The 24,581-nt window shown below is 42.8% G+C and overlaps 1 protein-coding gene across 4 annotated transcripts in view; it reads right to left on the bottom strand.

The window, feature by feature from the left end:
• Window positions 1-60: 60 nt before the first annotated feature.
• PAK3 (p21 (RAC1) activated kinase 3) overlaps window positions 61-24,581 on the bottom strand; it is a 76,593-nt gene continuing 52,072 nt past the window's right edge. For 2 of the 4 annotated variants that reach the window (XM_033137341.1, XM_033137340.1), the window contains 13 exons: window positions 20,946-20,990; window positions 19,658-19,811; window positions 17,951-17,988; window positions 16,727-16,858; window positions 15,564-15,726; window positions 12,663-12,726; window positions 11,305-11,353; window positions 8,550-8,662; window positions 7,725-7,842; window positions 5,812-5,911; window positions 3,392-3,588; window positions 2,533-2,670; window positions 61-504 (listed from right to left, as the gene is read on the bottom strand). In XM_033137341.1, the coding sequence (XP_032993232.1) occupies window positions 415-504; window positions 2,533-2,670; window positions 3,392-3,588; window positions 5,812-5,911; window positions 7,725-7,842; window positions 8,550-8,662; window positions 11,305-11,353; window positions 12,663-12,726; window positions 15,564-15,726; window positions 16,727-16,858; window positions 17,951-17,988; window positions 19,658-19,811; window positions 20,946-20,990 (1,401 nt within the window). In that variant the 3' untranslated portion in view covers window positions 61-414. The remainder of the gene's footprint in view (window positions 505-2,532; window positions 2,671-3,391; window positions 3,589-5,811; window positions 5,912-7,724; window positions 7,843-8,549; window positions 8,663-11,304; window positions 11,354-12,662; window positions 12,727-15,563; window positions 15,727-16,726; window positions 16,859-17,950; window positions 17,989-19,657; window positions 19,812-20,945; window positions 20,991-24,581) is intronic. The other 2 variants (XM_033137342.1, XM_033137343.1) reach the window with 1 other exon arrangement.

Consider the following 24,581-nt stretch of genomic DNA (forward strand, 5'->3'; position numbering starts at 1 on the left):
AACAACCAGGGTGAAAAGAGGCCACAAATTCAGCCCCCCTTGCCCCACAAAAACAAAACAAAAATGGGGAGGGCAGGATGTTTGGGCCTATCACTTCTGCCTGGTTGGGTGCTGGTTGGGTTGTGCCATCAGTGCTCTGGAAATGGCCAAAAGAGCACAGAGGCTTCCAGTCCTGCCCCTCTCAATCAGGCTCCCATTCAGAAATAAATTGTGGAATTGTAGAGTGGGAAGAAGATACGTGATAGGTTTCTTTTCCAGGGGAAGGGGCAGAAGGCTGCTGCCTCCCTCCCTCCCACCGTAGACTGTGAGAGTGTCGGTTTCTGCCTGCCCATCCTCCGGCAGAAGAGTCTGAGGCTCTACTTAGTTTTTGTCCAGTCCTGCCGTGGAGGAATTGGGCACACACAACTCAGCGCACTAGCGACTACTGTTCTTTATGGCCTCCTTGGCTGCGATGATCAAGGGAGTCAGGCTGGAGAGCGGCTTGGCCAGTTTTAAAAATGGATGCTGAAAGGAAGAAGAAAACTGTTATTTATCTGACAGGCGGACAGACAGGTGGCTGGCTAGACAAGCAAAAGGTTTGCCGTGCAACCCTCTCTCCTAGGAGGAGTGCTCCTGTTCAGGGTTCTAGTCAGCAACTCCCTGCAAGCAGGACATTCTGCTCCTCTGCCATGCCCACGATGTTATTTTCTTTTCTTTTCCACCAGTCACCACATTCCATCATTACTGAGCATGCTCAGTCCTCACTGGGCTGTTTGGAATTGTTGTGGTGGTTGGGGGTGGTCCCCTTTGGGGTTTTTCTAAAAGTTTTTCTTTGTTTTTCTTCTGCAAACTTAATTATTTGTTTCTGTTTATGTATTGCTTCCTATGAAGTATCTCAAAGCGATTTAGCAGTAAAAAGCATAGGCAAAAAAAGCATATATAAAACCATTTCATAATAAATATATATAAATTTTTAAAACATTATCCACAGCCACCATATTGGTACTTAGCATAAAACAACTTCCCGTGTTCTTGGGTCAGATCATTGGTCCATCAAGCTCAGTACTGTCTATGCTGACTGGCAGCAGCTCTCCAGGGTTTCAGGCAGGCAGCCTCCACTAGGAGATGTCCGGGATTGAACCAGGAACCTTCTGCATGCAATGCAGATGCTCTAACCACTGAGATACAGCCCTTCCCTTTTGTTTCTAAGTGGGTGAGTTTTGGCTAGAATCCTGATGGCACTGTGTTTGTTTTTCATGGAAGTGATACTTCCTGTTGCTCTTTACCCTGCAACCACTTGTGGACTTCAGTGGTCTGCACTTGTCTGGAAAGATTTCATCCTACCAGGCATAATCCACACATGTGATAACTGGCACTTCAATGCATGTGTGAGTGAGGCACTAGAAATCTAACACCGTAAGCAGAACTTTCATATCACCCAGTGCATGCAACGGAACCAGCTACCACATTTAATACAGTATATTGAAGGCCAAATCAGCTAATATCCTTCCACATCTGTAATGGAGAGATGACAATATTTTGCCACTCTGCCCAGCTGATACACCGAGAAGGGGTCTTGTTATCTGGGCAACCCAGGAACTCCATATACACTGTCCAGGCTTGCGCACTGGAGAGGTCACTACATGGTTTGAATTCACCCCTGGAGGCACACTCCACTGTATCTCAAGACAGACAGATGCCAACCACAACGACTTCCAAAGTCACTGGATGTTCATGCATGAGTGTGATTTCTGAATAGGGTGGCTACACATAACACCCAGATGTTTATGCCCAGATAGTGTGGGTGATTGCCACTGCTAAAATTGTATTTTATGCTCTTTCGCCCTGTCAAATATAGGGGAGCAATAGGATATGGAGAGCAAGGGGCTCCTGCAAGCTAGGATCCAGTAAATGAGTGTAGAATAACCAAACAATATGTGTGAACCAGCATTCAGTGTCATCTAGAACCTAAAACCTTACACACACACACACACACCCCGAGGGCATGGCAACTGCTTAAGAACGTAAGAGCTGGATTCCCATTTATTCTAACATCCTGCTCTAATGGTGGCCAGGGCAGATGCCAATGCAAAGCCCAGTAGTAAAACCTGAGTGCAGCAGCACTCTCTCCACTTGTGGTTCCTGGCAACAGGTATTCAGAATGAGGCACACTGGCTCTGACAGTGGAGGTAAAACATAGCCATTGTGGCTGGTAGCCACGGATAGCCCGATGTCCTTTGAATTTGCTGAATCCTTCTTTAAAGCCATCCAAGTTGGTGACTATCACACTACATCTTGCGGGAGCAAATCCCATAATTTTGGTAGCATCCCCACACCGCTCTCATAATGCATGAAAAGTGGGTGTGGCATGTGGGAGGAGCAGAAATCATGCAGGAAGGCCCTGCACCTCCAAGTCAGCACAACACCTTCACAGTGAATACAGAGCTGATGTGGAAACCCACATACAATCCAACTATTTTGACATTTCTGTAGGGGACAGAAAAGAAAACAGAATGTGCCTTTTAATGCTCTCTCCATCCCATAACACATTACCTGCAAGAGCTCTTTCGCAGACCCTCGCCTGTCAACATCCATCTCCAGACAGCGGTTCAGAAAGTCACGGAAAACAGCAGAGAGTCTCTCGGGATTCTGGAGTTCTGGAGTCCCATTTGTAGCTATCAAATACAAGGCCTAAAGGGTAAAACGGTAAGTTGCATTGATTTATCTGAGGCGGCTTTTCTTGTTCCTTCCTTTAGGTATTTATTTGAGGATTTTTATCCCATCTTCCAAAAAACTTGAAACATTTTTCTTTTTCCCTAAACAGCTTTGCAATCACATAAAAAGAAAATGCAATGAAGAAAAAGATATGGGCAATAGAAAACTTTCCATTCTTGCATGTGGATGTGAGCACTACTGTTTAAGCATGATTACACAGTTCTCCAGATTTTGCAATGCAGTCTCAGTACACACAAAAATGCACACACACACACAAATTAACATTTTACATAAAACAGGCTTTAAAATGTGTATTTGTGGACGAATGCCTAGGGAAATGTGTATTTTACGTTAAAAGTGCATTGAAATTTTGTAGTTCAAGTGCAGACTTTTTGTGTTGTGCATTATTTCAACAACGATAAAAAAAACCACCATGCAAAATGGGATGGAAGGAACCTAAGAATAACTTCCACAAAACTGAAATGGAATGGAATTAACCTGCCAACCTCTCTGAGAACAATCCACAATTGAGGTGATACAACTGAGAAGGCTCCCTCTCTTTGTTGCCATCCACCTGGGACCTTAGATGCCTCCAGTGTGCAATCAGCCTGTGACACTTACGTGAGTCCCAATGCAGTCTACAATTTAGGATGGTTTTTTAAAAAAAACAAAAAGCATACTGGACTTTTGATCTTACCCTGAGAGGATTTTCATTGAGATATGGAGGTTCTCCTTCCACCATTTCTATGGCCATGATCCCTAAAGACCAGATGTCCACTTTGGGCCCATATGCCTTTCTTGTCACCACTTCAGGAGCCATCCAGTAGGGGGTACCCACCATTGTGCTCCGTTTACTCTGCTCGGGAGTGATCTGAGCACAGAAGCCGAAGTCAGCTGCAGCAAAGGAAAAGCAAAGATGGTGGGCTACAGAAGCGGTATGAAACCAGCAGAAGAAGCAGACGAAAGAGCAAGTGAGGAAGTTGAGGAAGAGAGGCTGAAGAACACGACAGATTGGAGAACAGAGAGGGAAACGATATAATAATTGTCAAACAAAGACAACATCCACACCGGAAAAAGAAGGATAAAGGAGAAACGCAGCAAAAATTAAGCAAGGATAGCAAGGTGCATTTCAACAAGTGGAACCAGCAGAATCTCCAGCTCATAAGTCAAATGAGGCTTGGCAGGCATCCTCCTTGGACCATGTGCCCCTGGATAGCTCAGTTGGTTAGAGCATGGTGCTAACAATGCCAAAGTTGCAGGTTCGATCACCGTATGAGACAGCTGCATATCCCTGCATTGCAGGGGGTTGGACTCAATGATCTTCAGGGTCCCTCCCAACAATTCTATGATCAGCGGTTGCTGCAAACCCTTCTTCCTTTGCTTACCTTACACTGTTTGAAAGCACTGTGATTGACCACTGGGAAGCCCCACCCACCTTTCAAATTGGCCCACAGCGGTTGGAGAAGATCTGGAGTTGCTCCAGTCCTTCCTGGAGATGCTGAGGAGTGAACCTGAGACCTTTTGCATGTGCTTTGCTGCTGAGCTGTGTCCCCATTTTCACACATGGAACTCAAACCGATATCAATGGAATAGGTAAGCACTGGTAAGCATTTCCCCCACTCAAGTGGATGGGACCTTAAAAATGCTTAATCTCAGTTTCATCGTGCAGCATGCATCTCCACATAAAACTAGGAAAGTAAATGGGTAAGTAATAGCATGGCTAAACAAAATAAAAAATAAAGAAATTCTTTCCAGTAGCACCTTAGAGACCAACTAAGTTTGTTATTGGTATGAGCTTTCATGTGCATGCACACTTCTTCAGATATATGTATCAGATACGTGCATGCACACAGAAGCTCATACCAATAACAAACTTAGTTGGTCTCTAAGGTGCTACTGGAAGGAATTTCTTTATTTTTTATTTTGTTTTTACTACGGCAGACCAACACGGCTACCTACCTGTAACTAGAATAATAGTATGGCTGTGTACCACTGCTGATACTACAATCTCGGGTGACTACAGGAGATTGCATTACAACCTGGGTACAAATCAGCAAAGTTTCACCATCACAACATGGGAAATATCACTTTGGAGCCTCTTCTCCAGCATCCTTTCCCCCACATTCTGATCCATCTTCTTATATTCTTAAGCATATCCAAGGCACATAGGGTTTTTGTCCTACTTGAAGCAGATTCATTGAAATGAATGAACCTAACTTAGTGATGCACATTAATTTCAGTGAGTCTACTCTGAACAGGATTCTGCCCTGTTATGTACTGAGATAAGTCTTAAGGGCTTTTCCACCGCAATCTTAAATGTTTAGTCCTGCGGCCATTTTTGGGGAGCCAAAAACAAAAAACAAAAACAAAAATCCAAATTCATAAGGATTCAGAGAGCAGCAGCATAGAATACAGATTATTTGAAAATTATGAAAAGGAAGAAAAAACTGAGGAGCAAAAAGTGTTACTGGGAGCACCATGCACACACATACACACATTTCTCGACCTAAGTGGGGTAGGAAGAACCCCCTCTTAGAATGTTTTAGAGAGGTTTCTCCCTAACACAATGAGAGAAGCACCAGTCAAATAAACTGTGCTGACATTTAGGGATGGAGGAGAAAACCATCAGACTTGCATTTAAAGCAAATCAACCTAATTTGCCAGTTCCCAGACTTGTGTATCAAAAATGTAGCTATCAATGGGTTCACATGCTCTCCAATTTTTTTGTGATGTGGTGTACTTTGTTGGGAAACTGCATGCAAAATGCACATTAAAATGCAATGTTAAGCATTCTAAACTGCATATCCTAAGTGCTTAAAATGTACATGCAATTCTAGCTGCTTTTTTAATTTTCAAAAAATACATAGGATTGAATGTGCATGTGACTAAGTACATGATTACCTATATAAGTGGCTACACATGGATAATTATGTGGAGATGGGGAGTTAAGCATAACTGGCTCTCCCTCTGATACCCAAACTGGCACCATTTCTCACCTGTTTTTGCACTATTTTTTATTGGAGGGGAGAGAGATATACCACCACTGCACCCTGATAACACACCACAATACCACACCACAATAACTACAGTGGCAAAAGCCTTACAGAGAATACCTACTGAGTTTGACAGATCCATCCATCCCAAGAAGAATGTTGTCACTCTTGATGTCTCTATGGATCACTTGGTTTGAATGCAAGAAATCCAGCGCTTGCAGGCACTGATATTTAGAAAATAGTAAATAAGATACTTTTAAAAGAACATGGTGCAAGTCAAGGATTATTGTCTGACTTTTTAGGAAATGGAGGAGGTGAAGTATATTGCCAAATCATTTGTTTTCATTTCTATAGGAATGGTAAGAGGACAGAGTTTACACTACAAACAGAGCAACTTGCTGCATGGGCACTCACACATTATTTCATCCCAAAGTAGCATATATGTGGTTTCCAGGTGGTCACCCACCCAGATGGGTGTCAAGACCCATACCTGCTTAGCTTCAGCAAGCTGGTGGCCTCTTGAAGCTTCAGACCATACCTTGGTACATTTAGCCCATTGCCCAGCACTGCCACCACTTCCTTCGCTGAATAGAGATCCACTCTTCAATGGCCAAATCATTCTCCCTTCCCAACAACTGTGGGCATATACTTTGGCACTGTCATCTGCTCTGACCCACCACAGTCATCAGGAAATTACAAACCATGGTTTTAAACTCCCCACAGTACCCTAGAGCAATGCTACTTTGGGTATGACTGGCTAGCTCCTCCTACCATTAACTAGCAGACAGGAGTGGAGGAAGCCGCTTCGCCACCTGGGGCGGCAAACCCGGGTGTAGCCACTCCATAGCACGCATGTGCTATGTTGCTACATTCGACACATGCAGAGGCGAGCCAGGGAGGGGCGTCAGCAGCCCAAGAGAAGCCCGTCCCTCCCCTCCACCTGCAGCCTGAGCGGGAAGGAATGAAGCAAAGCGCCGAGCAGCACCACTCGGCGCTTTGCTTAGTTCCTTCCCACTTGGGCTATGGGCAGAGGGGAGGGGCGGGGCTTGGCCCACAGCTCGCCTCTGCCCGCATCCCCAGCAGCAAAGCGTGCGCCGAGCAGGTTTGTGAGCCCTGCACTGCCGCCGAGTGTGTCTTTTTCCAGGCATCCACAGGGCTCGCCTGGGTGTCACGCGGGGGGGGGGGGCGCCCAGAGTGTCACCCCTCCAGCCTGGAACCCAGGGCGCCCTGCCCCCTTCGCCCCCCCTTCCTATGTCACTGCTAGCAGATATACTCATGCCAAAAGGTGGCAACAGCCTGGTTTGTATGTATATATCTCAGCTTAAAAGGTTGAGAAATGCATGGGCTTTGTGCCTTCACACTCCACTGCCCCTCTCCTCTTGGTATGATACAGTAAGAAGACTTCAGTTAACCATAGCTATAGTCAAACCTGGAAACAATGGGTTGTTGGTCCAGCATTTGCTCAGCTCAAGAGTAGGACCATGAACATGACTAACTTATAGCCACTTGTTTTAATAGGCTTACTCTGAGTAGAGCCAAGGTTGCACACAACAGTATGGTTTAAAAGGTTCAGAGCAAGTCAAGGACCTTAAACAGTGGTTCGAAGGAAGTGTAAAATTCTCGCTTGTTCCAAACCTTGTATGCATGGTTTCCTGGCTCAGATGTAATGGAAAGATATGGCTAAAGATTTCTGGATTAACCACAGTGCCTTGAGAATGGAAGAGGGGAGGGACAATGCACATAGGCATAAGGATAGCCCCAGTGCTTTTTGTTTCGGTGACAAACAAATAAATGAAGTGCCGGTACTCAAATCTTGATAAAAGTACCATAGGTCCAAGCACAAAATGGTTGTGACGGGCAGCAAAAAAACAGAGGTGATGGCATTCCATACTGGTGACACTTTGTCACACAGAAAAAGCACTGGATAGTATATATTTCAGCTTCATGAGCCAAGATATGTGCATCCAAAGCAGCCCAACGTGTAAACATAACCGTTGGTTGAAGACCACCATGCTGTCGCAGCATGAAATTACTTACCTCTCTACAGACAGCAGCTATCTGCCCTTCATCCATGCAGGTTTCTGTAACAACGTCAGTCAAAGAGCCACCAGCCAAGTACTCCATTACCACCCAAAGTTCATCACCAACAAGGTAACTGAGACATCAAATTCAAGAAGTCATTAGTAGATGTGGTCTGAATGCTGTGGTCCACAAACAACATTACACCAATAAACCAAAGAAACAGAAGATATGGATAGGTACCAGACAGGAGGGAATGCTTCACCCACTCCGCCCTAACAACTTATTTTTCTTATGGTCCCCACCTCTCCCTTGGGGTTCTGGATTTGGCATACTGGCCAAACTGCCGCATACTGGAAATCTGCCTTCCCTCTCCACTTTGCAGCTGTTCAGCAGAGGTTCAGGCTGCCACCTGCTTCTAATGAAGCACTTGTGGCCTAACAGTTCCCACAAATGTACGGTACTTACACCCAAGAAGCTAGCAAGTATCCTTTGATCACCAGTGATTGATTTACTCATTTGCTGTCTTTCCAAAATGAGCTGTGCCCAAAGTGGCTTACAGCAAACCTTCAAAACCAGTGGGGGCTGGTGCTCATTGGAACTGATAGGGCAGAAGACAGGGAGCAGAAACAGTAGGCAGACCAAGAGCCAATCATAGGTGGAGCCAGTGTGACCTCCTAGACTGGTTGTAAGCAAAGCAATAGGTTGGGGCTGGCCTAGGACAGACCAAGCTTGGTGGGTCAATGCCCCACTTGCCCTAGTGGCCCAGCCTCCTCCACTGATCACATTTTTATCCAAAGCTTCCTAGAAAACATTATCAGAAGGTTACTTGAAGATACTTACCTATCTAAGTAGTTAACTATGTTGGAATTCTTATTTTCCCTCATGACCAGGATTTCATTGATTATTAATTCCTTTTTGGGTTGTTGCTGGAGATTCATTTGCTTTATAGCCACCTGAAATGACATTTTCATGAAACTTAATTTTTGTTTTTGTGAACCCTCCCCTTCAGAAAAACAAACAAACATTTTTTAAAAAAACATGCACAAAATAAATGCAATAGACTGGAGGCAACTAGATAGGTAACTGCTGAGAACAGCACCAAGTTAATTAAGAGGGCAAATTAGGTAATAACTATAATACTTAGCATTTGCATAGCACTTCCTGGTCTCCAAAGTGCTTGACATGCATAATTTAGTTGCAGTTCCTGCAGCAACCTTGTAAGGTTAGCTGGCATTGCTGCAAATGGTGAGGAATCTAAAGTTACTTAGGAAGCTCATGGTAAAAGTGAGAATCAAACCAGGGATTTCATGGGTCACTATACCACCTCTCAGACTTATTGGTTTAAAGACGTTGTGGGGAACCTGTGGCCCTCCAGATGTTGCCAAAATGCAGCTCCCATCCTCCCCGGCCATTGGCTAAGCTTGCTGGGGCTGATAGGAGTTGTAGTTCAGCAACATCTGGATGGGCAAAGCTTTCCCACACCTGGTTTAAATCTAGGCCTGCCTCAGCCACGTACAACCCAGGGGACGAGGGGTGCTCTATATTTAGGTCATGTGAGTGAGGGGAGCCAAGCGCACTCTGCGCCCACCACTTACCTCCCTGTACATTCTGCGCCAAGTTTTTTTTCTCTTAGCCAAGCTGGTATTGAAGCTCAGCTGAGGAGAAAAGTATGGGGACAGTTTGCATGCAGATAATCTGTGAGTAAGAGGAGGGATTCACACACTCCTCAGCTGTGAACTTATCTGGATCTAAAACTTAAGCTTCCCACCACCAAGAATTCATTATAGTGCACAGTAAATGTTGTTGAATATATCTAAGTTGCATCAGTTCTATAATGACATCAAGCAGATTCACATTCTTAGGAAACAGTTATGGAGAGTTTGCTAACACACTTTGCTTCAGAAACCAGTATGCACAGTAAATGGGTTGCTCTGACAGAAGGAGACCTGCCCTGGGAGGAAGACTCTTTCCATAGGAGGGAGGAAGCCGTTGGATCCTACGCAATGGATAAAATGTACAGGAGGTGGAGAAGAATTTTCTGCTATATGGTGTGTATATTCGATTGCAGCACTGTGGTCACAATCGATAGGGTGAAAAGGGGAATTTTTAAAAAGCAAACATACCCATTGCTATCCATGAAATGCTGGGTGAAACAGTGTCTCAGCTGCACTCCCGGGGGTTCCATTTCTTTCTGAAATCACTGGCAATTGAGAGTCCACTATATATCTGGAGGTATCCTGCTCAACTTTATCTAGTGTTCCAGCACTGATAATGTCAATGCAATGTATATCTTGCTGATATCAACAGCCAAACTTGCATCAGTGTTAATGAATCTGGACTGCCCCTTAACCTCTCTTTCTTTCCAAGCTTAAAAACCCTGATCTTTCTACTGGGCTTCACCATAATTGTGAAAAAAGGTGCAAACATTACGCTGACAACTCAACATTAGTCAAACTCAAAGAAGTTCAGAGGCCTCCGCCATTTCTGTGCTTTGACCAATCATTGTATGGGTCACACTTCGGTCGACATGCAGAATGGTACAGAGTGTGACACAAGTGACTCATAACTGCATAGCTTAAGGTTAGACCTTTGACCTTCAGTTTGATTCCCCCTCCCTTAGCTTTAACTCTTGAGGTCAACTAACCTCCATGTTACCTAAATACAAATCCCAGGTATTTAACAGTGATCCTCCTTTAATTAATATTTATAGCAAACTTTGGAAATCAAAGAGTCTGTCCAAGTGTTAGGAACAATTAGCATCACTGGAACTAATATGTATAGAATCTCCATTATGAGACCACCCAGCACCTAAAAAGATAGGTGGGTATTATATTAACTATGACAGGCTTAGCAGCTGGATTTTAGCACCTGCTTCTACAGCAAATGAGCACTGAGGGCAAGTCACATCAACTGCTGCAACTACATATAGTCACAACCAACAGACTGTGTGCCATCACAGAGATTGCCAGATCCATTATGTCTCCTGCTACAGCTACCATAATCAGTACTAAGACCCATCAAGCTTAAGAACAGATGATAAGTCCCAGCTGGATCAGGGTAAAGGCCCATCTCGTCCAGCATCGTGTTTACACAGTTGCTAACCAGGTGCCTATGGGATACCTGCAGGTAGGACCCAAGTGCAGCTGTGGTCTCCATACTCATGATTCCCAAAAAGTGGTATTCAGAGCCATACCACCTCCGCTGCATTCCCCCTATACACAGATTTTGGAAAGCAGTTCTTCCTAACATAACACATTTATGTACGTTATTTTCCACTAATATATGCATTTTTGTACACATTGCTTGCCTGCAGTTCACATTGCTCAGCATTGCAAAATTCAGACTGTGAATATTTCAAAGGGTGCCTACACTTCAGTTCATATACTGTTTCAGAAAATGTGAATGAATTAGGTAAGTTTGCCTTTAAATGTGACCTGAACCCAATTTCTCCCCCATTCTTACTTACAAGTGATGCAGTTCTGCATCAGAGGCAGGCAATAACCCAAAAGTGTGTGCAAGTGTATTACAAACTATATGAGAAAACTGGGTAGAATTTTAAAAGCAGAGAAGAAACAGACACCAACATTGCACATACCTCCTGCCCTGTGGCAACGTCTATCGCTGTATAAACTGTACCTGAAGCTCTATAAGAAAATAGAATGTGTTGTCAAGATATGTGGAGGTGCCAAACAAGAAGAACACGAATAAAAAGGAGCACATACTTATGCCTGCTGGTCACTGCTACAAAGTGTGTTGCCCTGTTTTAGAAGGGATTCTGTCAATTAAGCAGCTGGTAAGTTATTAGATGTTTAACACTGACATTCACTGAACAGTCTTTCTACAATGCCAGAATTTGTTTGGAACTGTGGATATTAATTAGCAAGCAAAATTATTTTAAGAGCATTTCACTTTTTTTCTCCCACAGCCTGGATCCCTCGGTTTAATGCAATGTTTCCATTGGATATGCCATTCATCATTCCAATGTTAATGCTAATGTGCTTTCTGTGACTAATAGGGAAGTTTAATCCAATTTGTTTATTATTATTTTTAAAAAACCCTGTTTACTCATGGTTGTCAGTGCAGAACCAAAATTCAAGTGCAGAGGATTTTGATTTGAGCATTTTATTTAGATAACCTTCTACCTGCTTATATCTAGATGTCATTCTTCAAGCTACAGAAATAAGTCTGGCAGATGTCAGATGTATTTTGAGATTGAATATGAAACGTCAGCCTGATTCTCACACAATGCTAAATGCTGATTTATTAAACTATGATTTGTTAAACCATGAGTTAGCATTACATGTGAACCCTGCCCAGAAGCCCAATATGGGTTGTTTACTATCAACAAACCACAATCTAAAGCCATGGTTTGATGTTGGCTTATGAACCTTGATTTCTTTCAACTATAGCATGGAACTACATTTAAAAACAGCATCCTTCCTTAACCATGGTTTGCTTGCACCCTATCCCACATGCTCAAACTATAGATGCTCACCAGACTTCAAGAATGGCTGGGGGGGGGGGAGAGAGAGCTAATTTTAAAGAAACAAGTCACGCCTTCTTTGATTGTCTGTGGGCTAACTTGTATTAACTTGTGGTTTGTTGAACAAGCCTCGGCTTAAACAAACCTTGGGTTAGTGTTATTTGCAAACAAGTCCAGTTTCTGTGTGATACCTCCTGCGATAAAATATATTACTCATGATGCACACAACAGCAATATTTAATCTTTCCCATACTGTGGAATACTCAAAGATGTTGAGGTGAGATCTGAACCAGGGAATTACTGATGGTTGCTCACATTGGTAGCTCCAGGTGTAAAGATGAGGCAACCAAAATGTAGTCCCTGCCCTATAGAAAATATGCCAGTGATAACTTGTATAACCAAACATACATGAATAAATGGGGAGAAATACTATAATCAAAACTGAGCCCCTGTGCCTTGGCAATACTTACCCCTGGCCAATTTTTTCAAACCTTGTATATTTCTTTTTCGGGTCTCCAACACTTACAATGCTTCCTGAAAATAACCAAGGAAGGTAGTCATTACTGGAAGATAATACCTTTTAAGAGAGAGCGAAGAACGATAAAAGGATAATATAATGTGAAGTTCCTATTAGTGCTGAACTTATATTTTCAGTTGAGGTTGTGTTCAGTCATGTGGGAGAGACACTGGGGTGGGTGGGCAAAATTCACCAGACACTTCCATGGGAGGGCTTTCTTCTTCTTCTTCTTCAAAGGGCCTAAGGTTCCCTGTATCCATACTTTTAACTGACTGGGGCTGGTTGGAGTTGTATGTTAAAAAAAAATCAGAGGGCACCAGATTGTGGAAGTGTAGTCTAGAAGTATTTTTAAAGGGTTAGCAGCACCTGAAAGAAGATTATCTATGGCCACTTTCATTTCAAGGGGGGAGGGGAGCCTATCTGTGTACAAGTGGGGAAGAAGTTAGATAATCTCCAAGCAATGGAATTGGAGAAGGGAAACCCTTCAGATCAGGAAGAGCATGAGAGATTCTGAACTTGGTAACATGCTAATCACACCTTAAAATGCACAAAGCATATTGATTTCATTATTATTATTCAACAAGAAGAAAATGTAATTTCATTGAATAAATAATAATGCGCACAGTTAGTACAACTAATTTAAAGGAGCTGAGAATAAGGGCCGTTCCCCTGTTGCTGACTGCACTTGATGCCAAGTCATGCTAAATGGAAGCACACAGAGAGGAAACACACTGTATCCTTGGACAGGGTGCTGTGCATTGCAGGCGGCAACAGAGATTAACTGCTGCTGTTGACACCTCCACATGTCATAACACTGAAAACGACCTTGGCCATGATATTTAGGTGCTTCTAAAAGCAGAAATAAAAAACTGCCTGAATATTGCAGTAGACAGGGAAGGACAGCAGGTGGCAATTTAAGGAACCATGGAGTTACAACATGACGGGCTATGCTGAAGGAGAATTCATTGTGAAGGGAGAAGAAAGATGCTGAGATCCAGAGTCCTGCAGATAATATGCAATGCTATATACAAGACTGTGCAGTAGATCTGAAGATAATGTTCCTACAACCCAAATACTCTGTGATCAGTTACTAGAGCTGGGCAGAATATTTTGTTGCATTCACAAGGGGGAAAGGCCAGGCAGTTAATAATTATATCTGGTAAACTCTAAAGCTTCATACAGGTGTGTGGGGGGGGGGGTAACAAAGTTGGGTAGCGGTACTTCCCCCTTCCACCCATCCTTTCATGTTATTATTGATATCATCCATTCCAACTAATGTGCCAATTCAGTAGTGAATAGACTTTGCACACACCTGTCCTCTTCTGGTTCTGCTCAACGGCCCAAAGGGCAAGACTACTGGAACAGCTTCTAGCACCCTACTTTTTTCCAACAAGGACCATAGCTCAGTGGCAGAGCAGCCACTTTGCACCCATGAGGTCCCAGATTTAACCCCTGGCAGCATCTCCAGGTAGGGCTAGAAAATACTCCTGCTTGAGTTGCTGCCAGTTAGTGTAGGCAATACTGAGCTAGGTGGGATAATGGTTTTACTTCACATAAGGCAGATTCCTGTGTTCCCAGGAGCTGTGGGTAAGCAGAGGCCTCTTGAGCTTCTGCCTCCAGGAGTTCACTGCTTCAATGCTCAGATCCCCTTTGGAAAGCTAGAGGGTATTGGTACAATACACTGCATGGCAAGGTGGAATAAGGCCTTATACAATGGTACCTCTAGTTACGAGCTTAATTTGTTCCGGAGGTCCGTTCTTAACCTGAAGCTGTACTTAACCTGAGGTACCACTTTAGCCAATGGGGCCTCTTGCTGGTGCTGTGCCAGCGGCACACAATTTCCGTTCTCATCCTGGGGCAAAGTTCTCAACTTGAGGTAACTCTTCCAGGTTAGTGGAGTTTGTAACCTGAAGCGTTTGTAACCTGAGGCTTTTGTAACTCAAGGTACCACTGTATGTGCTACTGGTATCTATTTATTTTTTCCTTAAAAAATAAAGAAGAGTCAATCTGATTTAGAGATCAAACAAAGCCGTGTGGCATCTTTCTGAAGGTGGATGGAGGTCAATCCTGGAGACATTAAAGAAGGAAGAAAATTAGGGGGGGTGGATGCACCACCTGGGTTCCAAACATAAAGCTTCGTTAATTAATTCTTAATTATTTTCCTAATTAGCTCTCAGTCATACAGACAAATGCAGTACATCATGTTTCAGAAGACTGTTTGAAATTCCATTGGATTTTCAATCTCCAGCTCAAAGTTGGCTGGAAGGCAACTACTCAGACACCTTAATCAGGCATACATTACATTCTTGAGTGGGGGGGGGGGAACAGACAATCATGAAACAACCAAAAATCAATCAAGGAAGGAAAGGCTTGGAGATGTGGGGCAGGCAGGCAATTGTTGCTTTGCCTCATTAATAATGCTCATCCATAAGAGTTTTCATCTCATGAGAGATCTCATGTAAAAATAGCTTGCTTGCAAGTCTTGGCTTCAATGAGAGTGACCATTAGCATTTGGAATCAGAAACCTGGGAGGCTCATTCAGGTTATCTAGTCTGGTGGATGAGAAGAACAGAACAGCTATGCTTGATTTGACCCAAAACCCACCCAGTCAAGCATCCTGTCTTAGACAGCAGCCACCTAGATATATTTGGGAGAATAGCAAGGAGGTCATGATATCAATAGGTCATGATATCTCTAGATATGTGTCCTCCCACTAGCTGGTACTTTGAGGTACCCTACCTCTTAACGTGGTGGTTCCACTTGGTTATTATGGCTAGGTATCCATTGATAGATTTCTCCTTAATAAATTTGTGGTCAAGTACCAATAGTGTGAAACCAAGGGCGAAACACTCACTTAATTTCTCTAGGATCTCCTCATCAGTCATCTTGGATTTTTTCCGCTGCCGATCTGTATTTCTATACAAGGTGTTTGAGTTGGAATTCTCAGGTTGAGGGGTTGTAGGTTCTTTCACCGGGGCTGGAGCCGCAACAGGTTCAATGACAGAACGTGTGTAAATCTGAAAGAAACAATGGCGGGAAATACCTTAATTCCATTGTGAACTTGGGGAAATTGAACAATAATGAATTGTCAATGAGCTACATACAAGGAAACACTTTAATTGTCTCCTATGCTTTCACAAATATTATACTGCTTTCTCTCTAAAGGTTTAATTTAAGCTCCTGGCAGGCAGATAATGGATTTCAAGACTTCCATTACACTGTTCAATTTACACATTACACCCTGAACCAAGAGCTCTGCTATGCCTTTTCACACAATGCAGAAAAGCTTGGGATTAAGTGATAAATCTCAGAGCAGAGCTACCTGACTGCCATAGTTTCCTACAAAAGAAAATCCTAAAACTGGGTACTAAACTCAAAGTTGTTCCTCCAAAAGGAATTTTCCTCCATGGCTTGTAATAGCTACTGGCTTTGCCACAGGCAGTGTGTGCTCTGAGCAAAACCAGCTAAAGAGTTAGCACAGAGGCAATCCAATTTCTGTGCCAAGAGGGGTTAAACCTGGAAATTTGCATAGAGAGACTTCTCTGGGGATTGTTTAAAAAAAGCTGTTTCGGGCTATCCGGCTAACAAAATTTCACCAGGTCGCACTTGGTGTGTCTCTGCAGCCATAAGGGCTAGACATTCGTGGAAAGCAGAGATTCCCAAAAGCTTGCATTCTGCATCACCACCAGATTCTGTGCCCCTTTGCCACCCCCATCCCATGCACTCCTGCTGAACAAGGGCAAATACAGTGGTACCCCGGGTTACGTACTTAATCCGTTCCGGGTTACAGTACGTAACCTGAAAAGGACGTAAACTGAACAATTCAGACTGAAAACCTGCGAAAAACGCTCTGCGCATGTGCAAATCATGCGCGTGTCGGGTTGTGCTTCCAGGTTAGTGGAGTTCGTAACCCGAAAAGTACGCAACCCAGAGCATACGTAACCCGAGGTACGACTGTACGCAGACCTGGTCCTACCATACAGACAACAATTTAAACTAAAACTGTTAGCAGCTCACTGATTTTGTATGCTCTGGTCGTGGGGCAATAACAGGTGGCGGCTCATTGTCATCATCATCATCTTCTTCTTCCTCATCCTCCTCTTCAGAAACTGGGGGAGCCAGTGGAGGTTCTGATGCAGTCTTTGTGGTCTGTATGTGCAAAAGATGTATACATAAAATGAGGCTTCAGCTGTTTGCGGGATTACTATCAGAACATGAGGAGGTCTGGCTGTAGGACAAAGGCTGGGGGTCTGCGGTCCGCAAGCCTAATTAGGCCCACCTTATATTTTTATAAAAACAATGGCAAAGGCAAAAAGGAATTCTCATTTTATGAGATGCTTGCAGAATTCATTACAGGGAGCTCATTTTGGCCCGCCACTTCTTCTCAGAGACCGTGCAGCGGACACAATTTCTCTCTTTTTAAATTGTTTTTTTATTGATTTTCATACAATTTAAGAAATTTAATTCAGTTTCAATTCAATACAATATTCCTTAGCATTTCGACTTCCCATCCTTACTTCCATGATGTTTCTGTTTATATCCTCTGTTTACTGCTTTAAATGCAATACTTTTTTCTAAAAAAATATATATTGTACATTACATTCCTTTATCATTCTCATTCCTTTGCTTATATTTCAAGTCCTGCCTATGATTTCATTGGGCTATAGTGTTTCCTCAGATAATCTGAGAAGGGTATCTGCTCTTCTACCAGCATTTCCATACTATTTCTCGACTGCCCATTGCATGGCCTCTGTTGCGTAATTGAGTCCATAAAATTAGGTATCTCAGCATTAAAAAGAATAAGAAGAGGGAAGGCAAGTCCTAGTTCAACCATTCAGCATGGAAAATAAGACATTCATACTGAGAACTCAGTATTGATAGGGATTGCTTTAATTGAACTTTTTTTTGCTGTGATTCAATTTTCATTAAATACACACTGCTATTTCATCAAGCATTTCTATAAGCAAAAAGACATAAGAGAAGCCTGACTGTTGGATTAGTCCAAATGGGGACCATCTATTCCAACATCCTGTTCTTGCAGTGGCCAGCCAGAGGCCTCTATGGAAAACCTGCAAGTGGGACATGAGCACAATGGCATTCCCCTACATTTTTGATTCCCAGAAACTGGTATCCAGAGCCAGCTGCAAATCACATCAAGCCACAAATCTCAGCAGAGACACTATTCCCCCCCCTCAAAAAATGGAGATTCGTTTACGTTCAACAGCAGGTTTTTATACTCACCGAAGGATGGGCTGCGATATATCCATGGGCACTTTTATCTGAAATGTGCAAAAACAAAAGTTCTCAATAGCTTCATTGAGCCTAAATGGGTACATGGCAGTTAGGAGATGACACATGTGTGCCAATGTTGGGCAGGGTCAAGCCCTCCCCTATACTACTCATTTGCTTCCAATCACAACCTCCCTTGCTGCTGCTTAGTTTAAAAAAGAAAAAGGAAATCAAAAGCCTTTTGAGGTCTCTTTTGCATAACCACCCCCTTTCTTGCTTTGCTCTTGCTTCTGTTTTGTGTGTGCATGTGTTGTCTACTCTGGGTCAATGAGGAGATGGTACACACATGAAGGTGATCGATGGTTGGTGAAAGACCCTGTGTGAAAGGCTAGGAAAGGAAGATTTCCCAGGGTGGAAGGCTGGGAGAAGAGAGGGAAGCTCTCAGGTGAGAGCTGGGTGGGCGCACCCACCACTTTCTGTGTGGAACAAGGGTTAAGATCTATGTTTGAGGGAGGAATTTGCATTTTCTCTTTCTCTTTTTATTTTCATAGGACATCACCAAGGACATCACCATCCCATGTCACTTCCCTCTCCCAGATCATGAAAAAGCAAACACAACACTAGCTTTGCTTTTCCAAAGGATCTGGGGGAAAGCAATATCCTGTAGAATTAATTCTAGCCTTGAAAAGCACAGAGAGCTGCAAAAGAGTGTCACGCTTTCAACTTCCTGCTTCAGCTCTATGTACTGTGTGTGCTCAGAGGCTTTGTGGGCAGCAAAATAAGACCTCAAAGGCACCACTGCACCCACAACTGTACACTGGTGATCCCTGGGACACACCCTAGGGTTCTGTCTTGGCGTTAGGCTTCAAAGCTGTATTAAGACTTCTCTAGTGGCACACTCAGCTCCCTGTGCCAAAGTCCCTTAAGGCGACCAGGTGGAGCCATGTGCTGTGCTGTCTTTCTACACTGTCTTCCCTCTTGCTTCTCTGCCCCTCTAAGCTGTTAACATCTTGCTCCCCTTTTGCAGCCCACTTTGCTCCCCCTCTCTCTAGCTATTCTCCCCATTTCTCTCCTGTTTCGTACTGTTGTGTGTCTCTGAGTCCCCCTCTTCCTTCTCCATCCCCAATGGTCATCTCAAGTACAGTTTCATTGTGCTCCCTCTTTCCATGCTTTTCCTGAGGCACTCTTCACCTGCCACGAGGGCATACACACTTTCCCCCTCCTATGTCCTTGTCCTGTGTGTACCACACCAACCTTCCCAAACTGATCTGAAGAGGACTTCTAACTGAATTTGGACTGGTGTGCTTAGGAGATTATATGCCATCTAGAACCTCATCTAGAGAACTGGGAACACAATCCAGCAAATTATTTGACAAACTGTGGTTTGTCTTAACTATGGTTTACTGAAACAAACCGAATCCAAACTGTAGTTTATGAAACTAACTTGTTTTAATAAACCATACTGAAGCATAACCATGGTTTACAATTCAGGCACAACACTAATGAGGTTAATGGGAAGTCCAAGAGGAATGGGAAGGAGGCAGCGCATGAGCCTGAGTCTCACACACACAAAAAAGCATAGCTGAGATTTATATCCATATAAGGCGTGTGGGTCATTCTTCCCTTATCTAGTCTTTTTTATTTTTAAACTTTTTATTGATTTTTATTTTTTTATTTTTGGTTCTGATAGTGTCTTCTCTGCCATCATTGCCTCCTTACCTCCAGATGTAAAGCTCATATATTTCTGGTTGTTTACTGTCTCTTTGGAATCATAGAATTTGAGAACATCCAGAACAGCTTGAGGGTTCTTCTTCTGTTCCAGTTTTGTTATATTGGAGGTCTGCAGCAGCCTAGCCCACTGCTCCGGAATCCCCTGTGAAGAGCAAGTGGAAAGGATGACGATTCAGGGCATTTCATCAGTGTTTATATTCTGCCAGCACAGTTCCTTACCAAGAATCCCACGCTACCTGTAATATTACATTTGGAGCCTTTGATTGATGCCCAAGAGTTTAAAAAGCTAGACACTTTACAGCAGGTGCAATCATTCTCTCATCCTCTATTAAAACAAAGAGCTAAAACCTGGATCCAACTTAAAAAACAACAACACAAAAAGTTATGACTGTGACAGGAAAAAAAGGTGCATGAAGCTCATCGTTAATTCAACTCTTGCTGATCCATGGACCAATGGCGGCAAAGCTTATCTCATTTCCCTGGTGCTTCAGGGAAGAAGACGAAACACTACTCTACACTGGAGGACAACACCGGGTGCTTTAGGAAACTTACACTGGATAGCTCATGCATAACAAGATAAATGCTTTCTACTCAGATGATAACAGCAGGTGCTACCAAGGCCAAAGCTACCTCCTGATGCATTAAATGCCCACTCAAGGATATTTTCCCTAGTTCAAAGGAGGAGCTGCAATTTGGAATCAAAATGGTGGTGCTAAGTTATATAAGGTAGCTGGTACAGTACTTAAAATGCACCCTCTTTCCCCACTCCTTCCCTCTACTGTGTAATAATAATAATAATAATAATAATAATAATAATAATAATAATACTGCAGGAGTTAGGAGCAGTGGCTGCATCCACCGAAGTACAAAATCTAGAAGTTTGTATTGAGGTGTTTTGATTTCCGAGAAACTTGTCTTGGAACATCCAGCATAATTTCCTAAATTCAAGGAGCAACCGTCTCCCCCACCCCTTAACAGCACAATTAACATTGAAGCAGTAACTCACTCAAAGTGCATCAAAGCATCCCTTTATTTTGCCACCCCAGCTTACAGCTACATTCTAACAAAACTGGGTTTTTTTTCTCCCCTTCCTCCTACAAGGTTCTCTGCAAAAATGAGATGTGACATGGGCCTTTGGAGTTTGGGGTTAACGATGAAAAAGTTGGAATAAGCCAAGCAACGAAATCTACTGCACACACATGGAACCTGCCGCTGCAGTGCTATGACATCTCAAAGAAGCACTTGGATGCAAGCTTCTTTTGGGCCTGTGACGCACCTCTGGAAACTTCCCTGTGCACATCTGTGAGCCATAGAGATCTGGCTGCAATGGACGTAAATAAAGAAAGAAAAGAAAGTTAAAACAGAATGTGGGACAACTCAGACGGTGGGAAAGAGGTGAAATCCAATGGGTCGGAATGGGGCAGGGAAGGTCAAGGTTGTGTGTGTGTGGGTAACCCAGTCTAAAACGAGGGAAGTAGCAAACAAAGTAGTAGTCATTGACAGGCTACAGGAAGACAGACTATGAAAAACAGAAGGGGAGGAGGAAATAAATCACAATTAAGTCCAAAGTTTGGAAGCAGCTATTCCCCATTTTAACCAGGTTGTGGGATGTTTGTTGCTCACTGGAAAAATCATACTGCCAAGTGACTAGGTCAAATATTCAGTATTAAAACAGTTGTGGTGGGTACAAAGAGCCTTCTTCCAAGAATTATTTCATGCTTAAGCCCACCTTGGTAATTCTGAAAAGTCTTTGTGTAACATTTACAATGCAATCCCATGCAAACTTGTTTAAAAGTAAGGGCCAGCAAGTCCAGTGGGGTTTATATCCCATTGACAGTGCAATCGTAACCATGTCTACTCAGAAATAAGCCTTACTGAATTCAGTGGGGCTTACTCCCAGGCAAGTGGGATTAGAATTTCAGCCTAAAGTTGTTCAGGACTGCAGCCTCATATGACTTTCCTAGTCACGTTATTAAAAACTGTTTTTCAAAAATAGCCAGGGTACGAATGGACACAAAATGCTGCGAATGGAAAAACCAACCAATTCTGGATTTTTGTTTTGTTTTTGGAGTCTACAAACAGGGTCAAACCAAATTATGCCAAACATAATGCCAGAGAGAAAACTCTTGGCAACATACATATATGCCATATATATATATATATATATATATATATATATATATATATATATATATATATATGCCACTTGATTTTATACAACCTAAATCCATCATTTCCTTTTGGTTTTTAAAATTAGAACCTTTATGAGTTTGAGTTGCAGCCAGTTTTCCTTCTAGACGGGGAATGCAAATCTGTCTCATTAAAAGGCATGCTTTGCAGAATTCTCATTCAAAAATAGTGGAAAACAAAATTTCCCCACCTTATTAATGCACCAACTTTTCACCATAACTATCTATAGGCCTCAGAAGCATGCTTCTTTTGCCTAATCATTTTAAGTTGTTAAATTTAGCGCTCTGTGTCCCAATTTCTGCTATTTGTGGTGGCTCCAAGCGAAACAAAATGGGAATTCAGACATGCATTTGTGACAATCAACATCATGTCATTGGATGCTAATGACTGAAAGCCAGACTTCAAAGCCCATGCAGCAGGTATCCCCAGCTGTGATTTTGGATGCAGCAATGAGTAACACAGGGAATCCATCCAGAACACTGGCTGGCATTATGTATTGGAGTAAAACTGTGCACGCTGGACATTGCGCATGGCACATAACCAACAGATCAGGCACGGCAGCTACTGCAATCCTCTAAAATGAAGAAGGAACATTTGTGCAGATTTTGAACAATCCCCTGACACTTCCAAACTTTTGAGAGATAGAGAAAAAAATGTGAACACTGTGGAAATACTTTTGTTAAGAGGCCTGGTGATGTGGCAGAACCCTTGTCACAATATACTTACCAATATATAAAGGAAATAAGGAAAAGCTCAAGATGTCACAGACCCATAGCTAATTAACTGAACCAGCTGTGGTTATGGAGCTAAGAAGATCTGGTTCTTCAGGGAACAGAAACTCCCATGTGATTCCAAGGATACTTATGTTCCCTTGCTGTGCGAACTGGTCACCAAGAGGAACTAGCTTGATGATCACCATAACTTGGTGCAGTAACTATGACTCCTGAGGGCTATTACCCTCAATAAACAATTTTGTATCAAAAACCTCAACCACTCCCTCTCCCCCCCCCCCCGTTAAAATAAATCTCAATTTCAGGGAATCTTACAAGAAAGACCAGGGAACTAAAACAGACACAATTTAATGCATTGATGCTGTATCATGAAGGCAACTCTTGTTTCTGGATCCCACACTGTCACTCTGGTAAAATTTAGACTGCAGAATCATGGGATGGAAAAGCACATGGGGAACAATCCATAAAAATAGAGGGCCACACTGGGGGCTGGCAATGCTGACTCTGTTCCTTTCCATGTGATCTATCCACCCTACTCGATTTCTTCATCTAAATGTTAACCATAACACCATGGAATCAAGCCACAAGGAAATGTGTTCCCCAATACCACACCTACGTTTTATATGTTAGGGTCTGAGATCTATATCCCTTAGTGAAGCCTTGCCCAACCTGGTGCCTTCCAAGGTTTTAGACTACATCTCCCATCAGGCCCAACCTGCACAGTCATATTGGCCAGGGCTGATGGGAGCTGTGGTCCCAAACATCTCAAGTTAGAGAAGGTCACCTTAGGGCATCAGAAAATAATAGTTTCATTTCTCCTAGTCAAGTGAGAAAGAAAATAAATGCCTGAAGGAAGAAAGAGAATAACCACTCAGTTATGAGGATAAGTAGTTGAAGAAAGCATTGCAACACCCCCCCCCCCCCGTGTTTCCAGAATACCTACTCACAAAGAATATTTTCAATCACTAAGATTTCCTACAGGCTCAAAATGAGGCAAGGTTTTGACACGGATAAAATGGGTATTTCCCAAATCCAGTGACTCTTGAAATACATCTGAAGTGTGGTTTTTTAAAATCTCTTGAAAGATAGATTAATTATATGGGGGAGGAAATTAATTATATGGGAGAAGGGGGTTGGTCATCTACAGAGATCAGGCATTAAATCTAGGGATGGTTGGATCAATCTATTTCTGTTCCATATAAATTTCTCACATGTTTATTCATAACCCCTCTCCACCCTGCTTATTCATTAATCTGTGATTTTTTTAAAAAAAAAGACACACATATTCAGCATAAAATATATATTATTACAAAATATGTATTTTGCATCAATGTATGTATCTCTGAACAAATTTTATGCTAAAATTCACCTTTGTAACATGTTTTGTTTTGCTTGTTGGTTTGCTTTTTGATGTAAAAACTATGTCACAGATTTTGGAAAAGTGCAAAATCAGAAGGATAAGTAGTTGCAATCTACACATCAATCCCTTTGATGAGGATGAAGTCAGCTCACATCGGAATTCACAGAAATCAAATTCCTCAAGCACTCGTCATTAAATCCTTATCAAGTATCTTTCTTGGGATGTTCGAGAAATGTGCAAGAATGAAGTGAAGCTCCATTCCAGCTACAATTAAAAGGTCTCTGGGCTCCTGTGTCCTTCTCAAGTGCTTTAGGCAAAGGGCGAAAAGCCAGAGGATCAATGGGTACAACTGCAGCCTACTATCCCAGTCCAAGAATTAAACAATCCCACAATGCTATTTTGAGTGTTAGCAGAATTCTTTCCTTCTGTGAGGAAGAATGATTGATTAGTGGACAGCAAGGAAGGCATACTTAAGAGGTAAAGGAAGCACGTGGGGAAAGGCGAAATAATCCTACCCTGAAGAGCCATTATAAGGAGAGGTTGTGATGGCACCAAATCCTCTTCTAGCTCCATATATGAGTATTTAAGCTCACATCTTGTTTATCAGAACACCTGGAAGGCAACTACCGGG

This window comes from Lacerta agilis, chromosome Z (assembly GCF_009819535.1).
Source record: "Lacerta agilis isolate rLacAgi1 chromosome Z, rLacAgi1.pri, whole genome shotgun sequence".
In the NCBI taxonomy this organism is placed as follows: Eukaryota; Metazoa; Chordata; class Lepidosauria; order Squamata; family Lacertidae; genus Lacerta; species Lacerta agilis.